This window comes from Corvus kubaryi, unplaced genomic scaffold (genome assembly GCF_017639235.1).
Source record: "Corvus kubaryi isolate FWS band 111438036 unplaced genomic scaffold, C.kubaryi_AGA036_p1.0 37300, whole genome shotgun sequence".
Classification (NCBI taxonomy): Eukaryota; Metazoa; Chordata; class Aves; order Passeriformes; family Corvidae; genus Corvus; species Corvus kubaryi.
Window position 1 is genome coordinate 2,723,199 of NW_024581093.1, and position 21,233 is coordinate 2,744,431.

The 21,233-nt window shown below is 38.9% G+C and overlaps 1 protein-coding gene across 2 annotated transcripts in view; it reads right to left on the reverse strand.

Moving 5' to 3' along the window:
- The window catches only part of CDH13 (cadherin 13), a 446,705-nt gene that overhangs the window by 250,168 nt on the left and 175,304 nt on the right, over nucleotides 1-21,233 (reverse strand). For both annotated transcript variants that reach the window (XM_042027121.1, XM_042027120.1), the window contains exon 4: nucleotides 9,142-9,258. In XM_042027121.1, the coding sequence (XP_041883055.1) occupies nucleotides 9,142-9,258 (117 nt within the window). The remainder of the gene's footprint in view (nucleotides 1-9,141; nucleotides 9,259-21,233) is intronic.

Here is a 21,233-nt window from a genome sequence, read left to right on the forward strand (position 1 = left end):
ACTTCTCTAGGAATATTTAAGGGCTTCCTTGTCAAGTAGAAAAGGATCTGTTGAGGACAGGCTGTTTTGCTAAACACCTGATTCTTTAGTCTGATCTCCTGAAAAAAAAAAAACATTTAAATGATCCATTTAAAGTATTTTGGTTATTTTGAACCAAATTTGACCAAAAAACATCCAGCATACAAGGTTCCTAGAAGTTCCACAAAAATCGGGGCAATGCAGACTGAAGAGACCTATTGGAACCTGCAGAGACAGAATGGAAGCAAGAATTTCCATTTTTCATATGTATATTCATTGCCTGCTCAGGTCAACTGCAGCTCCAGGATTTGCTCCCTTTTATCCTAGCTGGAAATGTCAGGAGGCAGAAAATAACCCCAGTGGTGCTGAGGAAATTATTTAGGGTCATTGTGCTCAAGGTGCTATCACGGATAAGAGCACCTGGGTTTGTTGCAGGGAACTATTATTTGTAGGAAACCAGCTTTCATCACTCCAATTATCATTAAATTCTTGTAGTATATTGTAAATCAGGCTTGGACATGAATTCTGTTAAATTAATATAGTCCTTGAATTCAAGCTGTAGTCAAGCTCAGCTACATCTACTGCTTTTTTTTTTTTTTTTTTCAATTCTAATAAGTAAAAAATATATTAAGACACACGTTATTGGGTTATAGGGATCACTACTACTTTCAATTTCTGGACTTCATTGTTGAACAGATTCCTATTATCAAATCCATTCTCAAGCTCAATTGGAAATGTAAGCTTAATAGTTTCGTCCATGCTTTGTAGAAATGAAAAGAAAAACTTCTGAAGCTGTTTGAACCTTGATGAAAATCCTGTTTGCCAAGTGCACTTTAAAATTTTTCCCTAAAAATTTATAGAATAAAGTAGAATTTGATATGTACATGATCAGCATAACTCACACTTCCTTCAAGGGTCCTTTTTTCCCCCTGCAATCTCCCAGGAGGGTTGTCCTTATCAAAAATCCTTTCCCACTTTGATGGGAGAATTTCTGTCAGCTTCAATGTGCTTGGGGTCAGGCAGTGATACAGGAAAGTGAAATGCTTTAGTGTGCCCTTCCAGACTCCATGGCCGTGCTGAGGGATGAGCACAAGCTTACAAAGGCTTGTCTTAAACTGCAACTCAAGTTAAAGAACATTACTAAAATAATGCCCCGGCAAAATTGTGCAAATATTTTAACAGCCACTTCAATTCTTTGACAGAATTTGTATAAATATTTATCCCATGTTATCCACCTGCTCTTCAGGAACATGAAGCAGATGGAAACATGGCAGGAAAATAAAGTATGGAAGAGCAGCAATGCAATGGATATTTGTGGATAGAAAAGCAGCTGAAACTGGGAGACTTTCCAATGACAGTGAGAAGAACTCACAGCAACAACTTATAGATTAAAATGGGAGAAAAACACCTACAAAGCCAACAGCACTGACCAAGAGAGTTCATGAAAGTCTGAATACGTTGTACAAGACATTTATTGCTGTGCACCTCTGGAATGTGTGTGTGTATATATCTATATATATATGTGTATTATGTGCATATAAATACAGCATGGAGGGCATGAGTCCTGTGTTTAAACTCCAAAGGTGTAAATTCTAATAATCACCAAAACTTCATAAACAGCCTGAGAAATTTTAAGGAACATCATGGCCAAACCAAAAATCAAGGCTCTTGCTGAGTTAAATACAGAACTTCAGAAAGCAGGCTAATCCAAAAATACAGTTCTCTGAATTCTTAATTTGCCTTTGTTTAAGCAAAGTTTCAGTGGCAGAAAGTGATTTTTCTCTTTGTGAGTCATTTTAGAGAAAGTGGAGTGGTCAAACTAGTCTTCTTTTCCAAACACAAGCAAAAGGAAATTGCTTAATAGAGGGGTTTCTGTGATTAAAAATTTTAGGGCAACAGTGAATCATTGATTGCAATAAAATAATTTACATTTTTATATATTTGACCCTGAAAGAAAAATAGGTCGAGTAGAATGACATTAACTTCAAAATTAGGTATTCCAGCAATCTTTTCCAACCTCAGCATTCCATGATTCTGCCCTGTAGACTATGGCTCACGGAGTCCATTTCTGAATTCAGCCAACAGGGTTGCACAGTAAATGAAAAAGATGATAAACCAGAAAGGTTAAAAAAGGTGCCTTTAGAGGGCAGCTGGAAAAGAGCACCAGATGTTTTGGAAATGAGAAGAGAAAATGTTTCCTGAATTAAAACACAGCTGTCATTATGGATAATGGCATCGTAATCCTTTATTCACTCCATTGATCTCTTGCTATACATCACCCTAAAATGCAAGAAAAAAAACCAAAAAAAACAACCCAGGAATCATCCATGTATGATAAAAGCAAGGGCAAAACACAAAAAGGTTAAAATTCTCTTCAATTAACCATTGAAGAGAATCAGCAGTCAGAGAGAAGGAAGAAAATTACTGTTGTTCCCTGAGTGACAGCTATTTACTCCACCTTACAGATGAGCCATATGTAATACATATAATTTTTCCTTCTGGAAATGCTCCGCCAACCATCTTTACTTAATACCATTTTAACAAGCCACAGCTGGTAATATCAAATTTGTTGCCAGACCAGTCTGCAAAATGCCTTTATTAAAGTCTTTCATTAATGAAAGCACCAAAGTTGACAGTATGACAGTATTTAGTTTGCAAATTGGCAGGGATAAGTTAATATGTTCCTAAAATGTCATTCACTTGGATATTGCTTTATATTATATTATAAACTTGCTAACAGCTGACTGTATAACAAGAAACCAGAGGAATTATTTGGAATGGAACAGGAAAACAATCACATTTGAAGCAGTATGAATCAGTTCACAGCTATCAAATAAATATCTTAATTGATTTAAAGGAAGCTCTGTGGTTGTGTTCTCTCCCCTGACTTTGATATTATGCAGTTTTTATATTTTTACTGGTAACATATTAACACAGCACTCTGCTAAATAAAGCTGGATAAGTCTGGTGCATCTCTCATCCCACTTAAACTAAAGTGTTACTCTAAGCAGATTTGTAGGAAGAAACTTTACAAATTAAAGGGAATAAGAAAGCAGAAATCCTGGGTCCAAATATCCTGTTCTACCAATCCAAGATTACAGAATTAGGCTCTACATCTTGTTAAGTTTAAAATTTGGCCCTACTAAGAATGCAGAGACCAAGTTTCTGCTCAAAAATATACATTCAATAAGAAAATAGATTCTAGAAACTGGGCAGGTTGAGTGGTTATTCCAAACAACTGAATTAAAACAAGACAGAAAGAAAGCCAAAGCGGAAAACAACAACTTCCCATCAGTCAACTCAGGATAATAGAGTCATTCTGGAAGACTGTAAAGATGAAAGTTATCAAAACATCAGTCTGGTTCCATGAAAACCAGAGGGAATGGAGTTAGGGGATGGCCATTCTTATTCTCCATCCCTACAAGGGGGTTTCTGGCTGCTGCTGTCAATGTCGCTCCCCATTTGCAGTAAAACCAGGAACAGACTCACACCCTACACATGATCCTTAAAACCTCAGCCTGGGAGTTTATTTGGGGCGAGAAAGATGGAACGGGCCTGGACTTTTGGGGAGATGCTTCAGGTTTGTTTTTTCACAGGTGATTATCATTAACCAGTTAAGAAAAACAACATCATGGAAAGGTGTCTAACATTGGGCATCATTAGGTGAGATGGTTGTTAGGTCTGAAAATAATCCAAACATTTTAAATTTGAACCTACAATTAAGTTAGTGGGCCAATGAAAAATTGCTTGCCAGGGTTTTATTTCATCTTAGTTACTTTACACAGGCAATTTTCTGGCAGGACAGATTTTTTTCTCACCTCTACCTTAATTCGCAACACAGTTTAAAATTACCAAGTTCTGAAACCAAGGTTATCACAAAGTGTGGCAGTTAAACTGCAGCATACTTTGCTGAACAGCTTTAGAGCAGAAAATCTCTTCTGTTTGCTGCTTTCCTTCAGGTCATTAACATGATTTATTATGAAGCAGGAAATTAGGTACTGGATATATCAATACTGTTCAGAAAATTCGATTCCATCATTGCCATATAACTGCTTTATCTCCAACAAACTTGTAACCATAGTAACTAGATTAGAAAGTACTCCCCAAATGTTTCAAAATTCTTTTATTCTTATTAGCAACACCAAACACTGAAAAATAATGGTAAATTATTATTTTCCAGTTTTTACAACTCATGTGTGATTCTTCTGAAAGTCTTAAGTAAACAAGTGAATTCTAACAAATTTTTTCAATAAAATTCTATCAGCTGAAAGAAAACAAATGTGTTCTGTTGGAATTGCTTATGTGAATGTCAGTATTCTTAAAAAAGAGAAGGTTGGAGAGAGACCTCTCAGAAAAAAGCAACAAATTTAAAGTGCTGTTTTCACTTAATGGTTTGTTAGGACATCAAATACATATCCTTTAATGAAAATTAATATGCTGTAGCTTAATAATTCATGTACTTGCAATGAAAGCCCTTTAATTTAATGGAGTGCTGCTCCTTTCATTACTTTCCTTCTGAGGTAGGTTGGTGTTTTTCCATGAAGGTCAGGACTGTGCCTTTCCTCCATACAAGCCATGAATTTAATCAGATGTTGAACTCTGACACATCTCCAGCCGCCCGTTCAGGCCCAGCTCAGCAGGGTCTTACACATCCTCAGGAGCACCAGAGCGGGAGGAAACCTCGAGGTGTCTGTTCTGTCAGGATCAGCAGCAGCTGTATTATGCAACTGTGATCACATATTTATCAAATTTTGTGTTCCCTCCTCAGTACTGCTGTTGGAAATTAATTCCTCTTCTCCAGGTACCAGAAACTTTTCTTTTAATCTTATGCCAAAATTTATATCCATTAGTCATTACACCAGTGTATTCCTTTTGTTTAAATCATCTGGATTTAGAGAAAATGCTTGTGCTAGGCCAAGCAAATTGAGCTCATATATATTTCTGCCCAATCTTACTGTAGCTCTACCACAACGTGATTTTTCTCTAAACCCAATCTTTGTTTCTTGATGGATTTGAAAGAGCTTTATTTATTGCCTAAGTACTATACATAAATAACACCCTTCTCCGCCTGTACACTTTTTTACCTTGTTTGCTTCTTGTTTCTATATCCTCCTCTGTGGATATGCCTTTCCCACATGGAATTATAGATATATTTTAGCAGAATGCTCTCCTTATAAACCATCAGACATATTCAAGAAATCAGAATTCCTTGTGCCTCTGTAATTCCATCTTCTCTCTGACAAAGTTCCTCACACACTTCTTCAGCTGTCACCAAAACATTCTCATCTTCTGGACAAGTCAGAATTCTTGCTGATGACCACGTCCTGTTTTCTGAGCTTACTCTGGCAGAGCACAATCACTGCATTTGACATGGTGAAGATTTTAAAACAAGCAAATGGATATTAAAACATAATTTTTAAAAATCCAGTAGATTTTTCCTGTAGACCCTTGTCTAGTTCCATCATGAGAAATACATTCTCTTGCTTCCACATCATTTTTAGTAACTAAAACAAAGATTCAGGCTGAGAATTGGGATTCAGACCTTTCCCAGCTGAGCAGTGGATAAGCAGTCACACAGATCTCTCTCGTGGTGTTGGAAAGCTTTTGAGGTGTTGCTCCTCTTTCTGCACATCATTCTCTCCTCTGTGAGCACACAGCTTTATCTTCCAGGCTCAGACACCCATCCTTGCCAGGTCCTTTCCTCCTTCCCTTCTCTTTAGACTCTGCCTCTTTTTCTGCCTAATCTTCCAGTGGGACCAAAGCACTTCTTAATTCAGCTTTTATTTCACTGTTGCTCCTCTCCTGTGTTTCTCATGTCTTCCTCTAGCCTATGAACCTTCTCTCTAGGTTCTCTTCCCAGGTTGGCAGATCATGATCATCTCTTTTGACACTTCAATTTTTTGCCTGAAGTTTGACATTTTTTACAGCTGCTTCTTTAGTCCATGACAATTCTCTTCTGTGAAGCATATAATTTATTGTATATAAATAGTTGCACTAAGATAGCCACTCAAAAATAGCAAACTTCCAGCAGCTTTTTACATCCAGTTTTCTTCAGCTTCCTCCCCTCTTCAAGAGTTTTTCTATTGCTGCTTTAACAGACAAGATGCATTTGCTCTTTGCCTTAAATTCACATCTCAGAGGAGGAAAAAAAACCCACTTCCTCATAGATCTTAAAGATTTTTGCAAGCCTGGACCACTTTTAGTCTTGAGTTTTTGCTAGGATCAATCCTGCCATGTAACTGCAGCTAACAGTCAGATCAGAGGCAGGAAGTATAGGTAGTTTCTGATCCAAAATACCTGCTTCATCCCCACTCCCCTTACAAAAAGAAAAACAGACATATAACCATAAGAAAAATTTCTTATGGGAAAAAAAGTTTTGCATTTAATTTATTCAGTAATTTCCTGCAGTCTCCTGTGTACGTCTCTCTGTGTTCTGCCCTTCACTGAGCATAAAATGTCCTGCCAATTTTCACCAGGCCACTCATGGCTTCCAGATTTTACATGCCAACAATTACAATACTTATTCTTATGCAGGACAATTCCTTTAAATGAAAGAATGGAATCCTTGATTCACCATTTCTTCATCAATAACATGCAGGGCAAAGCCTCTAAACCTGGATGAACACAGTCTCACTTTGCAGGTGTCCTTCTCTTCTAATGTGTGGAAAAAGAGCTGGGATTTGTTGACCATCTCCACAATTCCCTTCCTGCTCTTTGAGCTCTGCATTTAGTGTGAGGATTAAATTTCAAAAAGCACCATCATCACCACAGTTGCCAAAAGACTGTTGTGTAGATGCACAGAACCACCACTCTAAGTTAGTCTTAGAAAACATTTCCATGGTGTAGTGGAGAATAACCTGTCAGTGTAAGTACAAAATAATCCTGCATCCCACTGTTTTGTACTTCATTTGACTTGATGTGGACAAATAAACTGGAAAGGTAACATATGGAGAGAGACTAAAAACTGACTATCATATCCCTGTGCTCTATCAGCAAGAGCTAAACAAAACACATCAATAACAGTCAAGAGTTTTAGCCTGGGCCATCTGGTCACAAAGGCCCACACTATCCAGATTGTATTAAAATATTTTATTCTCAGTGTTTTCCCTCAGGCACGAAGCACGATATGCAAAATCTTAAATCCTGCTAAAAGGTGAGATTCCTCCACCTACAAACACAGCATGTCTATGGTAGTTATTTAATTAAGACCTACCCTAGTGAAGGGTGTGGAAACAGCAAGGCAATAATCCAATTCCTGAGTGGGGATGCTGGAAAGCCAGTAACAGCACAGAGAACAGACTCTACACATGTACTTCCTTGTTAAGCTAAATACTAATTGGAGTTTTTGTCATTAATTTGAACAAAACAGTGTTTTCACTTGTCCAGTGCAGTATCTCCTTCCTGATATATACATAAAAAACCAAACTTCATTAATGAAGTCCTCTAAAATCCCTATGTTTTTTTCTTTATGGTATTGTTTCCTAGCTGTGGGATAAAACTCAATTAATTGTTCTCCCGTTGCTCTCTTCTTTCTGCATATCTGCCCTGCTCCCCACTAAGTGCTAATCATCATTTCACCTGTTGGCTGCTGCAATCACTTCCAAACAACTTGTGCAACTCCAGCAAACACAGCATGAGGTGGAAAGCAAGAGGAAGTCAGGAGAGATGAATAAACTACACTGGTAATTTTCTAAAGCAGGGAAAAGAAAGGGAAAATAAGAAAGAAAGGGAAAATAACACTGCAAACTTGACTTCCACGTGAACATCCAAACAGGACCACGTGGCAGGATCAAACAGAACAGTCATATCTGAAATTATCACTATCATCTCTTCATTCAGTCAGGACAGCTTCATATTCCTTCTCATTTTAAAAATTCTATTATAACCTGCATTTTATTCATTCTCTGGATGTTTTTTCTCTTTCCTAAAACACCACAGAAAGCACAGCTAATCTGCAATGTCCTTCTGCAAGGATTACAGTAGAGCAGAGATGGCAAAGCTGAGGTTCAAGAGAAATCCATGCCCAGCAAAAGCTGTGATCCATCAGTCCATGTGGTGCCCTGCTGAGGCTTCTGAAGATGAGCCCCAAAATATTTTGAAAGAGGAAATAACCACATTCCTCACACCTTACAGAAGTGAGCAACTAAGTGATTTTTTTAAAATTCATGGAGCTATGGAAAGTTGACAATAAACCTCTAAATTTGAGGGAGGGAGATGAACAACTTTTTCTGCAGTTTGCACAGGATCTGAAACAGGTACAGGAACCAGTACTCCGGGTTAGTACAGACATTCATTGTAGTTAGGAAGACCTCAGAGTGTATCTTACGAAGATCTGTGACAAGTCAAAAAGACCTGAAATAATTGCTTTTATTTTCAGCACTGATTTTGACTGAATTTCTTCCCTACCATCAGTATGTCTGAGACTCCAAACCTTTTGATTTATGCTTTGTTGAACATTCAGTTGCAAATTACCATAGTTGACCTAGAATATGTCATTCCATTATTTTAAATACCTGTAAAATTTTTGTATCCCCTGACACATACATAATCTCTCCTTCTATTTGCAATAGACTCCAGCCAAAATAATCATCTGGATACCTAAATTAGAGCTATGATGAAAAAAAAACCATAAAGGATTGTAAAAATTATGACAGCTCCAAGTATTTCAAGGTGCTGATCTCTTGCAGTTCCTATAATTTAAACATTAGTTGAGGACAGGATTCTCAGGGCCTTTGAAAAATAGCCTGCCAGATGCTCTCACATTTCTGTGTTTGTACATCCTCTAAGGCGCTCGTGATCCCCAAGTAGCACTTCAGGAACGACAAGCTGCCAGGGAAACATTGCAGCACAAACAGGGCCAGGTTTGTGTCCTTGTGCCTAAGGAGCCTCAGTTACCAGAACTCTCATACTAAACTCCCAATAAAAATTTCTTAATGAAGGAACTTCTACAGAGCCACTCAGACTGCCTGAGATCCAAAAATTCAGTGTTCGCAAGCAGAAGGGATGGAAGAGGGTGGGAAGAAATCTGGGATATTACTACCAATGTGATAGGCACTGCAGAACTATAAGAGCAATAGATCAGTTACTTAATACCAAAATTTAATCCAGTTTTTGTTGACTTACCTTGCCAACTAATCTGGGGAATGGAGGTCTTTGATTTTCAGGAATTAATATTGGAGTTGCCAAAATAGCCCTTTTTTGTCTTGGAATTCCAAGGTTGCCTTCTAGTTTTAAGATTTCCTAAAAAAGAAAAAGACCAGTTAGAAAAGCTTCCAAATATTCACTAGTTATTCCCTTTCCCTGCATCTTTAGTCAAAATTACCATGAACCACCAGATTCTAAGTTTAGTATTATACATTTTCCAGCAATTAGTGATAATATATCAAACCATGTATTTAATCTCTCAGGTTGCTGCACTTATTTCAGTAACTGTAGACAGCCCATATTAATTTTGTACTCATGTAAACAAGTTATAAACCGAAGCAGGTGTGTCTGTAATCCTAATCTGATGACTGCTTAAATCATAAGCCTTAAGCAAGGTCTGGGTTACCTCAAATACTTGCACAAGACCAGTAAAAACCACTTCAAATGTCTTTACATAATTTTCACATCATCCACACTCAGTCACTTCTCAGTCCAGGCTTTCAATCAAACAGAATTTAGAGTGAATTTGCAAACACAGTCTGCAGGTAATGAACTCTCAATAAACACCAAAAGCTTGTAACTTCAAATTAGACACCAAAATCCAGGTGTAACTTAAAATATGAGCTAGTAGGTTATTGCTGTTGGGAATTTTGTGTTGGGGTTTGCTTTCTCTTAGAGAAAACTTCGTGCTGTGCTGTCAGAAAGAACAAAAGTAGAAGTGGTTTATACACAAGACTTCTTTTTCTGATGCATTTTCTGGAGTGTTTCTTTCTATCTGAGCTTCAGGGAGCTCAGCACTTTATGAGCTACAATGAACTCTCCACAGTGGCCTCTGGCCCCTGGAAAACTCTGCCCACCACACCTTTGCTCTCTTCCCTTCTGCTCTCTGATCCACTCAGTGCTCTCTCTGCAGGAGCTGCAGCTTCCCAGAGACCACCCTCCTTCCTTTGCTTCCCCCTACAATGTCTGCAATTCTCTTCTCCAAGCACAGTTACTACCAAGGTCAGAAAAAGCCTCTCCCTATGTCCCAAAGCTCTCCCCATGGTCCAAGCATTCTTTTGGAAGAGAAAAAAACAACAAAAATCCCCACAAAACAAACAAACACCCACAAACAAACAAACCAAAACAAAACCAACTAAACAAAAACCCAACAACAACAAAAAAATACAGATTTGTAGTGTATTGGGAACTGTAAAACTGAAAAATATTTCGATCACTGCTTTTCATTCAGGTTGCCATAAGAGTTTTATAAAAAAATCACAGGTTGAATTAAATGTCTAATTCCAATCAGGCAGTTATATCCTACAGATAACACTTTGCTCTCTTAATGCAGAAACTCCAAACCCCTAAGTTTTCAGACAGCTCTGGAATCCATGTTGTCATTTTAATAACTGACTCTTTATTACATAAGGAAAGCTCCATTCCTGGGCTGTAATTTTATAAAACTTCAGAGCTGAATGAGTTTTCTTGGTGGCAAAATCCGGATCCATCAGCCAAGATCTCCACAAGCTGCTGCTGCCTCCATCTGTTTCAATGCCTCCCGTCTAACGAGCCTCTCACCAACAAAACTCTGCTCTACCTCTACAGGTTTTATCATCATTTCTCAAGTTTGACAACAAACAGCAGCTGCAAGGGAAACTCAAGTTTTCACCAGTTTGCTTTAGTCATGATAAAGTCAAAGAGCAGCGGGAACCATGCAGAGAATCTCTTCTTGCAATGTTGCCAATTTTCATAACTTTTTAAGGCTCCCTCTGGTAGAGTTCCCAGCTCTCCCAAAGGCTTTGCCATTTCTCTCTAATCTTTCAGTCTGAAGGCCACTCGGGTCCCTTTTTTTGTCTTTCAACTCCTCTCCCAAGAGAATTTTCCTTAATAAAAATTCATGAGAAAGTTCAAGATAAAAACATTTGAAGTGTCAAGTGAAAAGAGCTGAATCCTGACCAAAGGCAAATGCACCAAGCAGTAAAGCTTTCAAAATCACTTACACTGTAAACACAGATGGGCTGACACGTGCCTGAGGTGATCCTGAGGAGCAATAGTGACTCCCAGGATGTCCATAAGGAAATCCCAGTTCTTTAGCTCAGCAGCAGTAGCATTTATCTGAGCACACCTTTCACTCCTGCTCCTGCTGTCATGGTCTTCCTTCAACTCAGGAAGATGTAGGGCAGAACTCCCAGGTCTTTGCAAATTAACACATCCAGATTTGCTTATCTTTGTGTCATAGAATGGTTCGGATTGAAGGGGACCTTTAAAGGCCATCTGGTCCCACCTGCAATAGGCAGGGACATCACCCACCACATCACTTTTCTCAGAGTCCCATCCAACATGACCTTGAATGTGTCACATTTCTTTCTGTGATAGGTTGAGGAGCAAAAGGAATTTCCAGATTGTTCAATACCTAGGTCCCACAGTTGCTGTAGTTATAGACCCATAAACAATTAACTCATCACTTTCCCATGACAGGTTATCCTTCCACTTTCCCAAAGGTTCTCAAATGGAAGGAAAACCCAAATTATATTCAGTGAGTCATTAATATAAAGTGAAGTTCTAAAGGAAAGCAGTAGGATGGTAAGACTTAAGGCCTTTAAATCCAGATTTCTGAGCAGAAATTCAGAACAAAAAAATAGTAAAGATTATTGTCTTTTGTTTCTAAGACAATTTTCCTGTTTTATGGAGAAGAAAGTTCTGCAGATTGGACACAGAAATATAACTATTTCTCAGAGTGTGTTTCATACTGTTAATACTTCAAATCTCACTGTGTTTTTCTAAATAGTGATTTCTTGGTGATGATTTCTTTCTTATCATCCCCTGTTGTCTAACAGCAATTACTGATTAAATGAGTAGCCAAAAGCACCACTAGGGAATGCAGGTAAGCAGAGGAGAAGAAAAGGTCAAGAGTACTTCACCAACACGTTGAATAATTCACTGCTCTTTGTGGTTATCATAATGATTTCCCCATTTGTAAAGAACAGGGAAAAAGGAAAAACATTTTGCTTAATGCCAAGCAGCTGCAACTGCAGGTTTGATCCTCAGTCAGTGTAAAAGCAGAAGCCAAGGAATCTGAAATTACATGCGCACTGAACACCTGACTCAACAGTTAAAGCACTAAAGAACTCTCATTCATGGATGGATATATTATATATATAATATCTTTTGCTGGATCCACCTGTGCAATTTCTTGGAGAAGCAACTCACAAGGCATATAAAATTACTCCAGATAGAGTTGGTAATTTTGCTTCAAATTTTCTTAAAATATCAGGCTGGCACTATCACAGGAGCCGTCTTTTGGACCTCTCCATGAGTGAACCCCACAAAGGAGTTCTCCATCATCTTTCCTGGAATCAGCTGATCAAAGACTGCAGCAGCTACAACAACTCCAACCATGCCAGGAACCTGGAGAGGTTGGAATGGCCTGTCCCAGGTGGATGTGTCCCACCAGCACCCAGAGAGCTGATGGCTGTGCTCATATCTGCTTCTCCCACAGCTGCTGCCTCATATGAAATACAGAAACATCAAGGTGTGTGCCCACAAACACCCATCCATAGGCAAAATTTAAAATATATATAATATCATGAATACATGCCTACCTAAAAAAGTGCACCAAAAATAAAAATTTAATCTTTTTGACTGTTTTGGTGCGTTTTTTTAAACAAAGATGGTAGACGAGGAATCCTATCAGGTTGGTTATTTTTACTACTTAACTACAATACCACATTTGTGATCATTATATTTCACATGGTCAGTGAAATACACTTTTCATGGTCAGTAGATTATGATCAGAATCTGTCATACATGAAATCCCTATTTGTGCTTGGTCTTTGCATATTAAGTGCTTTAATTAATTAATTTTGAGTTAAATATTTTTAAACTGAATGCTAAAATTAACCCATCAGCCCAGGTACAAAAATCAAGTTCCATTATCAGTGTTTTCAATTGTTCAAAGTAGTTTATTAAGAGAGTTGCACCCTTCCCAGTTAAAAATTCCCCAGTTAAAAATCCCAACTTATGCTCCCCTTTCAAACTTCAAACCACCTGTATGCCATAAGAGTTATCTTTCCTGTGTTTACTGTATACTTCTACAAGTGTTTTAAGATGTGTTGGATGTATTTTAATACTTTTTTAGGTGTTTTTACTTGCACTTTGGTTCCAAGGCCAAAAACCCCAGTTTTGACAGCCAGCAGCTATTTTTAGCCCCATAGCCATTATCCTGTAGGCAAGATCCATGGCAACCTGAATTTTAATGAAGGCATTTTAGCACCCTTATCTCAACTAATACCACCCCTCTGACAATGATGAGCCATTGGTGGACGGAGATGATCTGTCAAAGGGAAAGCACCAATCACTTTAAACCGAAGGGGTGGGCTGTGGGCAGACTGTGGGTGGACTGGGGCGGAGCAAAGGCACTATAAAACAACGAGACAGAGAGGTGGTCCCGTTCTCTCTCTGCAGGCTAGCTGTGGTGGATGTTGGTGCTGGGCATTAAAAGCCTTACTCCTTTTAAGGAACCTTTAGTAATTTTTACTTTTGGACCAGCCAAAAGCCAGCCCAGCACTGCAAGTTCTTTTTCTCTACCTGAGGTCTAGTGCTGTCTCAGCCAGAAGATCTCAAATCCCTGCGCTCCTGGGGTATACCATCTATCGAGCTATAGGATCCCAAATTTTTATATTTTTCCAATTTCTGTAATTTTTCAATTTTTCTGTTTTCAATAAATTATTTTAATTTTTAACTAAGAGTTGTCTCATTTCTCACAGAATCCAACTATCATTTCACTGCCGCGATTTCATAACCAACTTTTACACCCTCTTTTTGACTTCCTTAATTTCCCCTTCTAGACATGGAATCAGCTCAGCCATAGTTTAGCTGATTCACTGGCAATAAAGTTTGATTATCTGTTCAAAATAAACAAGCACCAAACGTGGCCTCCTCATTTTTCCAGTATTTTGGCTAAACTTTAAGTGAGAGATGCCAGTCTTCCCAAACTACAAAGCCATGCAAGTTGCAATTTCCCTACATCCCTCGAGAACTCTCCTCTTTGTTTTGTTTTTCTTTCTTTTCACCAGGGCTTCTTGCAGAGCTTGAATATTTGAATGAATGGCCCAGTCACTCTCCAGCAGCACAAACCATTACTCTTGGCAAAGAAAATTTCATTAGAACTTGTCATGGGAATAAGGTGGCTGAATTCTGGTATCGATTTGTCACAATAAGGGTTGGAAACACTACTGGAGTGGCAATCTGTAATCCACTATGGTGACCAGAAAAGTGCTTGAGTTTCTTGTCATTTATTTGGTTTTATATATGAAGGTTGATGGTATAAAATGGGGTCAGTCCTAAATAGGAAAAATAAAATTAATTGGATGCTTGTTGCAAGCAAAGTTCATTTGAAATAGGGAATGGGATGTGGTAATCTGAGGTATTTTGGTTTTCCTACAAAATAACACCTCCACAAAATGCTGAAAAACCTCCAACACAGGGGAACTTAAAGGAACAATTTTTATATAATTCTCAGCTGAAATTTTAAATCGCGCTGTAATACTTAATTCCTTTATGTATGTTATTTCTATCACCTGAATACTGTTATTATCAGCAGTATTGAAGATAATTATTTCTAAAGTATGTGCAAAACCAGAAAAAATATTTTTTCATGTTGGTAGTAATATTAAAAAATCTAAGAAATGTGCTGGAACTTCACTCGTAAGTTAATGAACAACTGTTTAAACAAATAATGAACTCAATGAATAAATTCAAGAAATGTAAAGGTCAACGGCATTCACACAAACATCTGCTCAAAAGTAGTCTGTCCTCAGTGCCCATAAACTTCACCCTAAAAATCACTTTGTGTGCTTGTGAAGAGCAAACCCAGCTAAAATACAGCTGGCTAAGGGGAATTGGGTATTTCAGAGAACAAAATCTTCTAGGCTTGTGAAGTATGGTCAGATACAACATCTGGGTCATGGAAATTGCTGGTGAAACTTGATTTAATTAATCTGGGTGTTTCTACTCCTATAATTGTTCCGTAAGGGGAGAGGCAGAGCCTCACACTGTCCAATCTGATATATTCATTAACAGCAGAGACACCTGGTCATCTCAGCCCACAGCTTTGCTCCTGGGCCATCCATCTGCCTGGGCCAGAGGTATTTTTATAGGATGGAGGCTCCTGTTACCTTTGGAGGAGTCAAGAGCATAGGTGAAAAAAGTTGTTCAAACCATTTGGTCACGTGTTAGTCAGAACTATTTTAGTGCTAATATATTCTAGAGTATTTTTCATGCATAGGTGACAAAAACTATGGTGGAGATAAATCTGAATTTTTGCTTTGTGAAATAATTCATTCAATTATTGCCCTGAATTTCTGCAGTATCTTTTGTGATGGAAAAGTCCTGTTTCTATCCAAATATAAATTTCATTTATCTACACACATGCCTTATTCTGTGGCAGGGAAAAGTTTTTCTATGATGAAAACAAAGTACCATTAACTTTGCTTTAGCCATGGGAGTTACCTGTACTGAGAATAGTACATTTTTTTAAATTAACATTTCATGCTTTTTTTGTCATCATTTAGAGAATGTTATTCTCGTTTTGAACTATGTGTGAATCACCCCCTCTTACAGAAATCTCATATTGGTTCAACACTGCTCATTAAATATAATGAGGTGTCCCTTATACACAAACAACCAAATATGCTCTGACTGCCTCATCTGTCAAACAGCACTGAAATACAGGCTTGAGGAGGAAGACAATGGCTGACCTTCTGCCTCTGTCTTCACCAGGATACATTAGCAACACATCACTTATCACTGGTAAAAATACCCTTTTCTCCATCTCTGCCGTGCTTACACTTGTTACAAAACAAACAAAACCAGACTGCTTTTACAGCTTGCCAGGAGAAACGAAAAAGTCCTTAAGCTGTCTCAAAACCCTCAGCACCTTAAATAATGTAACTGAAATAAGGAAAGCATTTGTTGATGCCATTGCCAAGGTATAAAAGTCTTAAGAAAAGTGCCCTGTAATAAAACCTCACATTAGAAATGGGAGGTTTTGGTTTGGTTTTTCTTTTCTCATTTAATGAAATCATCTGCTTTTGGGTTAGATACCAAATTGCTACTGAAAATAATACCAGAAACACAGTGGAGATCTGAAGTAATTAAAACCTTTCAAAAATATGAATCTTTTGAGACTTGACCAAAGCCACGTGGAAAATACATTGCACAGCATGGACACAAGGCCTTTACTTCTTGCTCTCAATATTCCTGCTCTCAATATTCCACTGAGTGGACTAATTTCTCTGCTTATATTGGAGGAACCCAAAACTCAAGAGAGCCTCTTTAATGCCCAGCAAGGAGAAAGAACACATAGAACACATATCGCAGTTCTAGGGCATGATAAATGAGTCAAAGAAGAATTTTTGGTGGGGCAATAACCTACATGAAGCCACAAAATCTGCAGATCAGTAGCACGCAAATGACAACTCCAAATGTGGAATAGCACAAGCAGCCATGAACAAGCAGTTCCATGTTCCCCTCCTGGGATATAAGGACAATTTCTAATAAAGAAATTTATTTCTTATGTAAAATATTATTCATAGCAGAAGTTGTTTTACCTTGGAAAACCGGCTTTCTGTGTCTTGCTGCAGGGCAGCTGTAAGTGTGTGCAGAAAACAAACACATTTTATACCCATATTCTGGGTTTAAGTGCTGTGGAATTCACTGCATTATAACAGTGCTGCACAAAAGCAATTCCATGATACCCTAAAGCAAAAATAGTCTATGTTGGAGCCATGTGTGCTGCTTAATGGATGGAGCAGCTGCAGTCCCAGGCCCCTGTCTGAATGGACACATAAACCACATTTCTTCCTGCCTCCTACAAGGTTCCAAGCTGGGATTACAACTGAAACCTTCTCAGTCCTGCTCCCCAACAATTTCTTCAAAGTTTTATTGCCACATATTCCTCATTATCCCTCAATTCCTTTATCATCATTATTCCCTTAACCAAAAACCCGCAGTCATCCCATAGAATCATGGAATGCTTTGGGTTGGAAATTAAAGATCCTCTTGTTCCACCCCCTGCTGTGGGCAGGGACACCTTCCACTATCCCAGGTTGCTCCAAGCCCTGTCCAACTTGGCCTTGGACACTTCCAGGGATGGGGCAGCCTGTGCCAGGGAAGGATTTCTTCCTGAAATCTCATCTAAATCTACTCCCTTTCAATTTAAAGCCATTACCTCTTGTCCTATCACTACGTGCCCTTGTAAATTCTAATTCCAAACAGTGATTATTTATCTTGCTATTCATTTCTGAACTCTATACAGTCCCTTTGTTCTTCCTGTCACCTCCTGAATTCCCAAATAGCAACACACATTCTCATGCTTCAGCTCTCAGTGTAATTCTGAAAGTCTCCTTTTTCTTTTGCATATATTTCTTCCTTAACACTCATTTGGAGTTTGTTTCTTGTGAACATTGATAATAAAACTCTACCCAAACTGAAGTAATCTCAAATTTTACTTTTTAAAAATATTTTAAAACTTTTTTTTTTATTTAATGAGTACCTTCTGTCTTGGTATTACCACTTGAGATTATCAAAGCAAATAGGGCTTTATTTACCTGATCTTTATCTGACAATCAGATATAGACAAGAAAGGTAACAGCAGTTGCTCATAATGTTGTATTTTAACCCCTGCCTTTCCCCCGGAAGCTGACAAGGCATGCCAGCAGTACTGCAGCCAATGGATTTGTATCTCTCATAGAACAGTCTGGAGCTGGTGAAATCCCACCAGAACACTTCCAGGACCTGGCTCTCCCCTGCCCTTTTCCCTATGCACATCCACACAAGCCAGTTCAAGGAATCCATAAAAGCTGTCAAATCCCCACAGTGGCCTTTTCAATTCAGCATGCATGCTGGAAGCAGCAATTCCGGGAGTGAACAGCACACAGAAGCCCAGTTAAGCTCCCTGCAGACCCATGGGTTCCAGACCTTCCATGTCATTATTTCTCACTTTAAATAAAAGCAGGTCTTTATTTAGAATGAGAATTGATGTCACGTTGGACGGATACACACATTAAACATTATCTCTTGCTTCCCTCACCATCTATCACTAATCTGTCTGTCCAGAAAAATGCCTTCTTTTCCCATGCTATAAAATCCTCAGGAGGGAATGAGGAATTCAGTCCTTGGCCTGAGATTTCACAAAAAGTACCACAAAGAAATCACAGTGCAGACACTGACTGTATGTCCTACACCCTGCCCTGTATATTTTGGCCACCTGACCCATGCGGGTGCATCAGTTGGGCACCTCCAGATGAATCCTGCTCTTTGCACAGCATTAATCACATAGAGGAGACCCAGTTATGGATACATTTCCATTTACCTTATGCTGAAAAACAAAACTAGATCACTTTTGTTAAGAGTGTGATAAGTCTGTTTCTAGTTGGAGCAATCAAGGACAGTTTAACTGGGAGGAACTTTCAATACTTTGCATTAGAACTGGTACTCTCTTGCATGTATAATATTGCAGTCATGTCCTGCACAACTTCCTTCCTCCTTTCCTCCTCTACTGACTCCTAACAAAGGTAATGTTGCCTAAGACTGTAGAGCAGGGCTGCATTATGTTTAGATCACAATAAAAAAGTCTGGGTATATCCTATTAGGCCTGACTATGCATGCAGGGTGCTCTCCAGAGCTGCCTTCCTGAGCTTTCCTTACAGGAGCTGCCACACTGACAAATGAAGCTGTGGTCTGTGATGAAGACAAAATGCCCACTTAGATCCAGGCTACAGCAAAGCTCCTCAGTCACCAGGCTGGATTTCAAATTTGGTCGAAAGAGGAAATGTTCGTGCATTAATCCACTTCACTGCTTGGTGCAGCTACTCGGAACAAATTAATTAATGGGCATTACCTGAGTCCAAAAAGCTGCAACCATAGTGTATTAACCCACTTCACAATTTGGGCTATAGTTTTACTCTTCAACACAAATTAACAGGCAGTAACTGCCTGACAGCAGGAGCTTAGCTCTGTTGTGTGGCACAATAAAGAGACAGTGCTGTAGCACCTCGTGGACAGCTCTTCATTATCACCTGAGTGCTGCTGGGCTTCGTGCTGCACTTTGGCTGCATTTTTCAAAGATGAGAATACAAGACCTAAACATGACCTGTGTTATTTGTTCCCACCACAGAGACCCAATTAAATTCACAGGACAATGCCTCTTAGTTCCAAACCTTTCATTGGTCTGGACAGTCTCAAAGACCCACACAGTATTACTAAAGAACAGAGTACCCAGGTGAAGTGCTGACTTCAGTGAAAGCTCTCTAAAAATTCACATGCAGTAAACCAATATTTAAAAACTATTACTTCCAAGACCCATAAAAAACCCCAGTCATTCACTCAAATTTGACTTCTAGACTTAATTCCTGCAGAAATTATAAAATATGCTGGCTAGAAATAGCAACAGTGTTTTGGTTTTTCTGTATATATTTTGGGGTGGAAAATCAAAGCTCAGCTTTTTTTGCAGAAGATTCCCAGAAGAAAAGTGGAAAATGTAAGATGGAGACCCAGACACAGGCTTGGACATCTTGGTGGATTCTCACATTTCTCCTTAATCACATGCTGGCAATTAAGTCTAGTTCAGGAAATTCAAAGAGTGTACCTGTCAGGAATCAGAGGCAAATTAATTGCTATACTGGAGCAGATCAATGATTCATGAGCTGTAACATCAAGCTGCTAACAATATTAATTGCCACATACTTCAGGGAGAAGAGCCTAAAATGGCAGGATAATAGTTTACAATGGTTTGAGGGTGTTGTTTTCTCTGGATTATACCTGCTGAAACTAAAGCCAAGAAAGCCAAGTACACTTTCCAGTACATGAAATGTGACATGATGGCTCCCAACTGTAAATCATTCGAATTCACATGTTTGAATCTGAGCATCTTGCCCAACAACCTGCAGCCAGAGGAGCACAGAAATATTTATATTCCTCACTTCACACCTGCTGACCTTTAACTGAGCATCTCCATGGTATGAGAACAGTCCCCACCTACACAAACACCAAGTAAACAGATTTTATTAAAGTTTCCTGGCCAAGAGAAGACAGATCCAAACTTACTCCCTGGCTGCATGTCATTTGCCTGGCAACTCCAGCGCTACTTGTGTGTGTAGCATTGGCCATGGGCTACCCACTCTGTGTTTCTGAGCAGTGGGAAGCAGCATCCAAGGTTATTTAAAGGAAGTGATGCTCTCAAAGCTTTCAGAGCAGGGCTGGAGCACTCCAGAGCTCCTTGTTAACTCCAGTGCAGTGACTGAGCAGGGACAGACAGCCCAGCAGCCACAGCATTCACAGGGGACAGAGGAGACACAGGTTCTCTATTGTTCTAGTAATTGCTCCCACAGACCTTCCAGTGAATGCTGTTATTTTACCACTCACACTCCACAGATCTGAAAACCCCACTCAGGTCCTGATTTCTAATCCAGTGTGTTTCTGAGGAAGAAATGATGCATTCAAATGTATTCTAAAACCTGGGCTCTGACCAAAAGAGATTATCTACCCCTTTATTTCCACTTTACCTTTTGTTCATATTTCATATCTGTTCAGTTCTGTCCAGTAAGTTCTATTTTTATACATTTTCTTGCTCCCAAAGTAACTGAAGTCATTAAAACCAGACTTGGGATGTCTGCTGCCTTTACTGACATATTAGAATTTAAACAGGACAATTCTAGAATTGAAAACCTGGGTTCTCACAGCTTGAGGTAAATCAGCAATATTTCTCTACCCCTCATAATTATCCATCAAGCAGCCAGCCCCAGAAGAATCTCAACTGGACTGTATTTAAATGGCTTTATGAATTTGTAAGATGGATTTTTCAGTTCTCATTGCACATGCCAAGTACAAACGTCCTGCCTCAAAACGTGACCAAAGACCATTATGTCTGTCAGACCATGCACACAGCATGCTGCTCCTATAAAGTGCAGAATTTCCAAGGAATGTAAGAAAATTAATTCTACTCTGTATTATTCAATTTCTTTCACACCATTCCCTTTGGTATCCCTGCTCCAAAATCAAACCTTGCTTAAGGGCCTGGCTTGGCTACT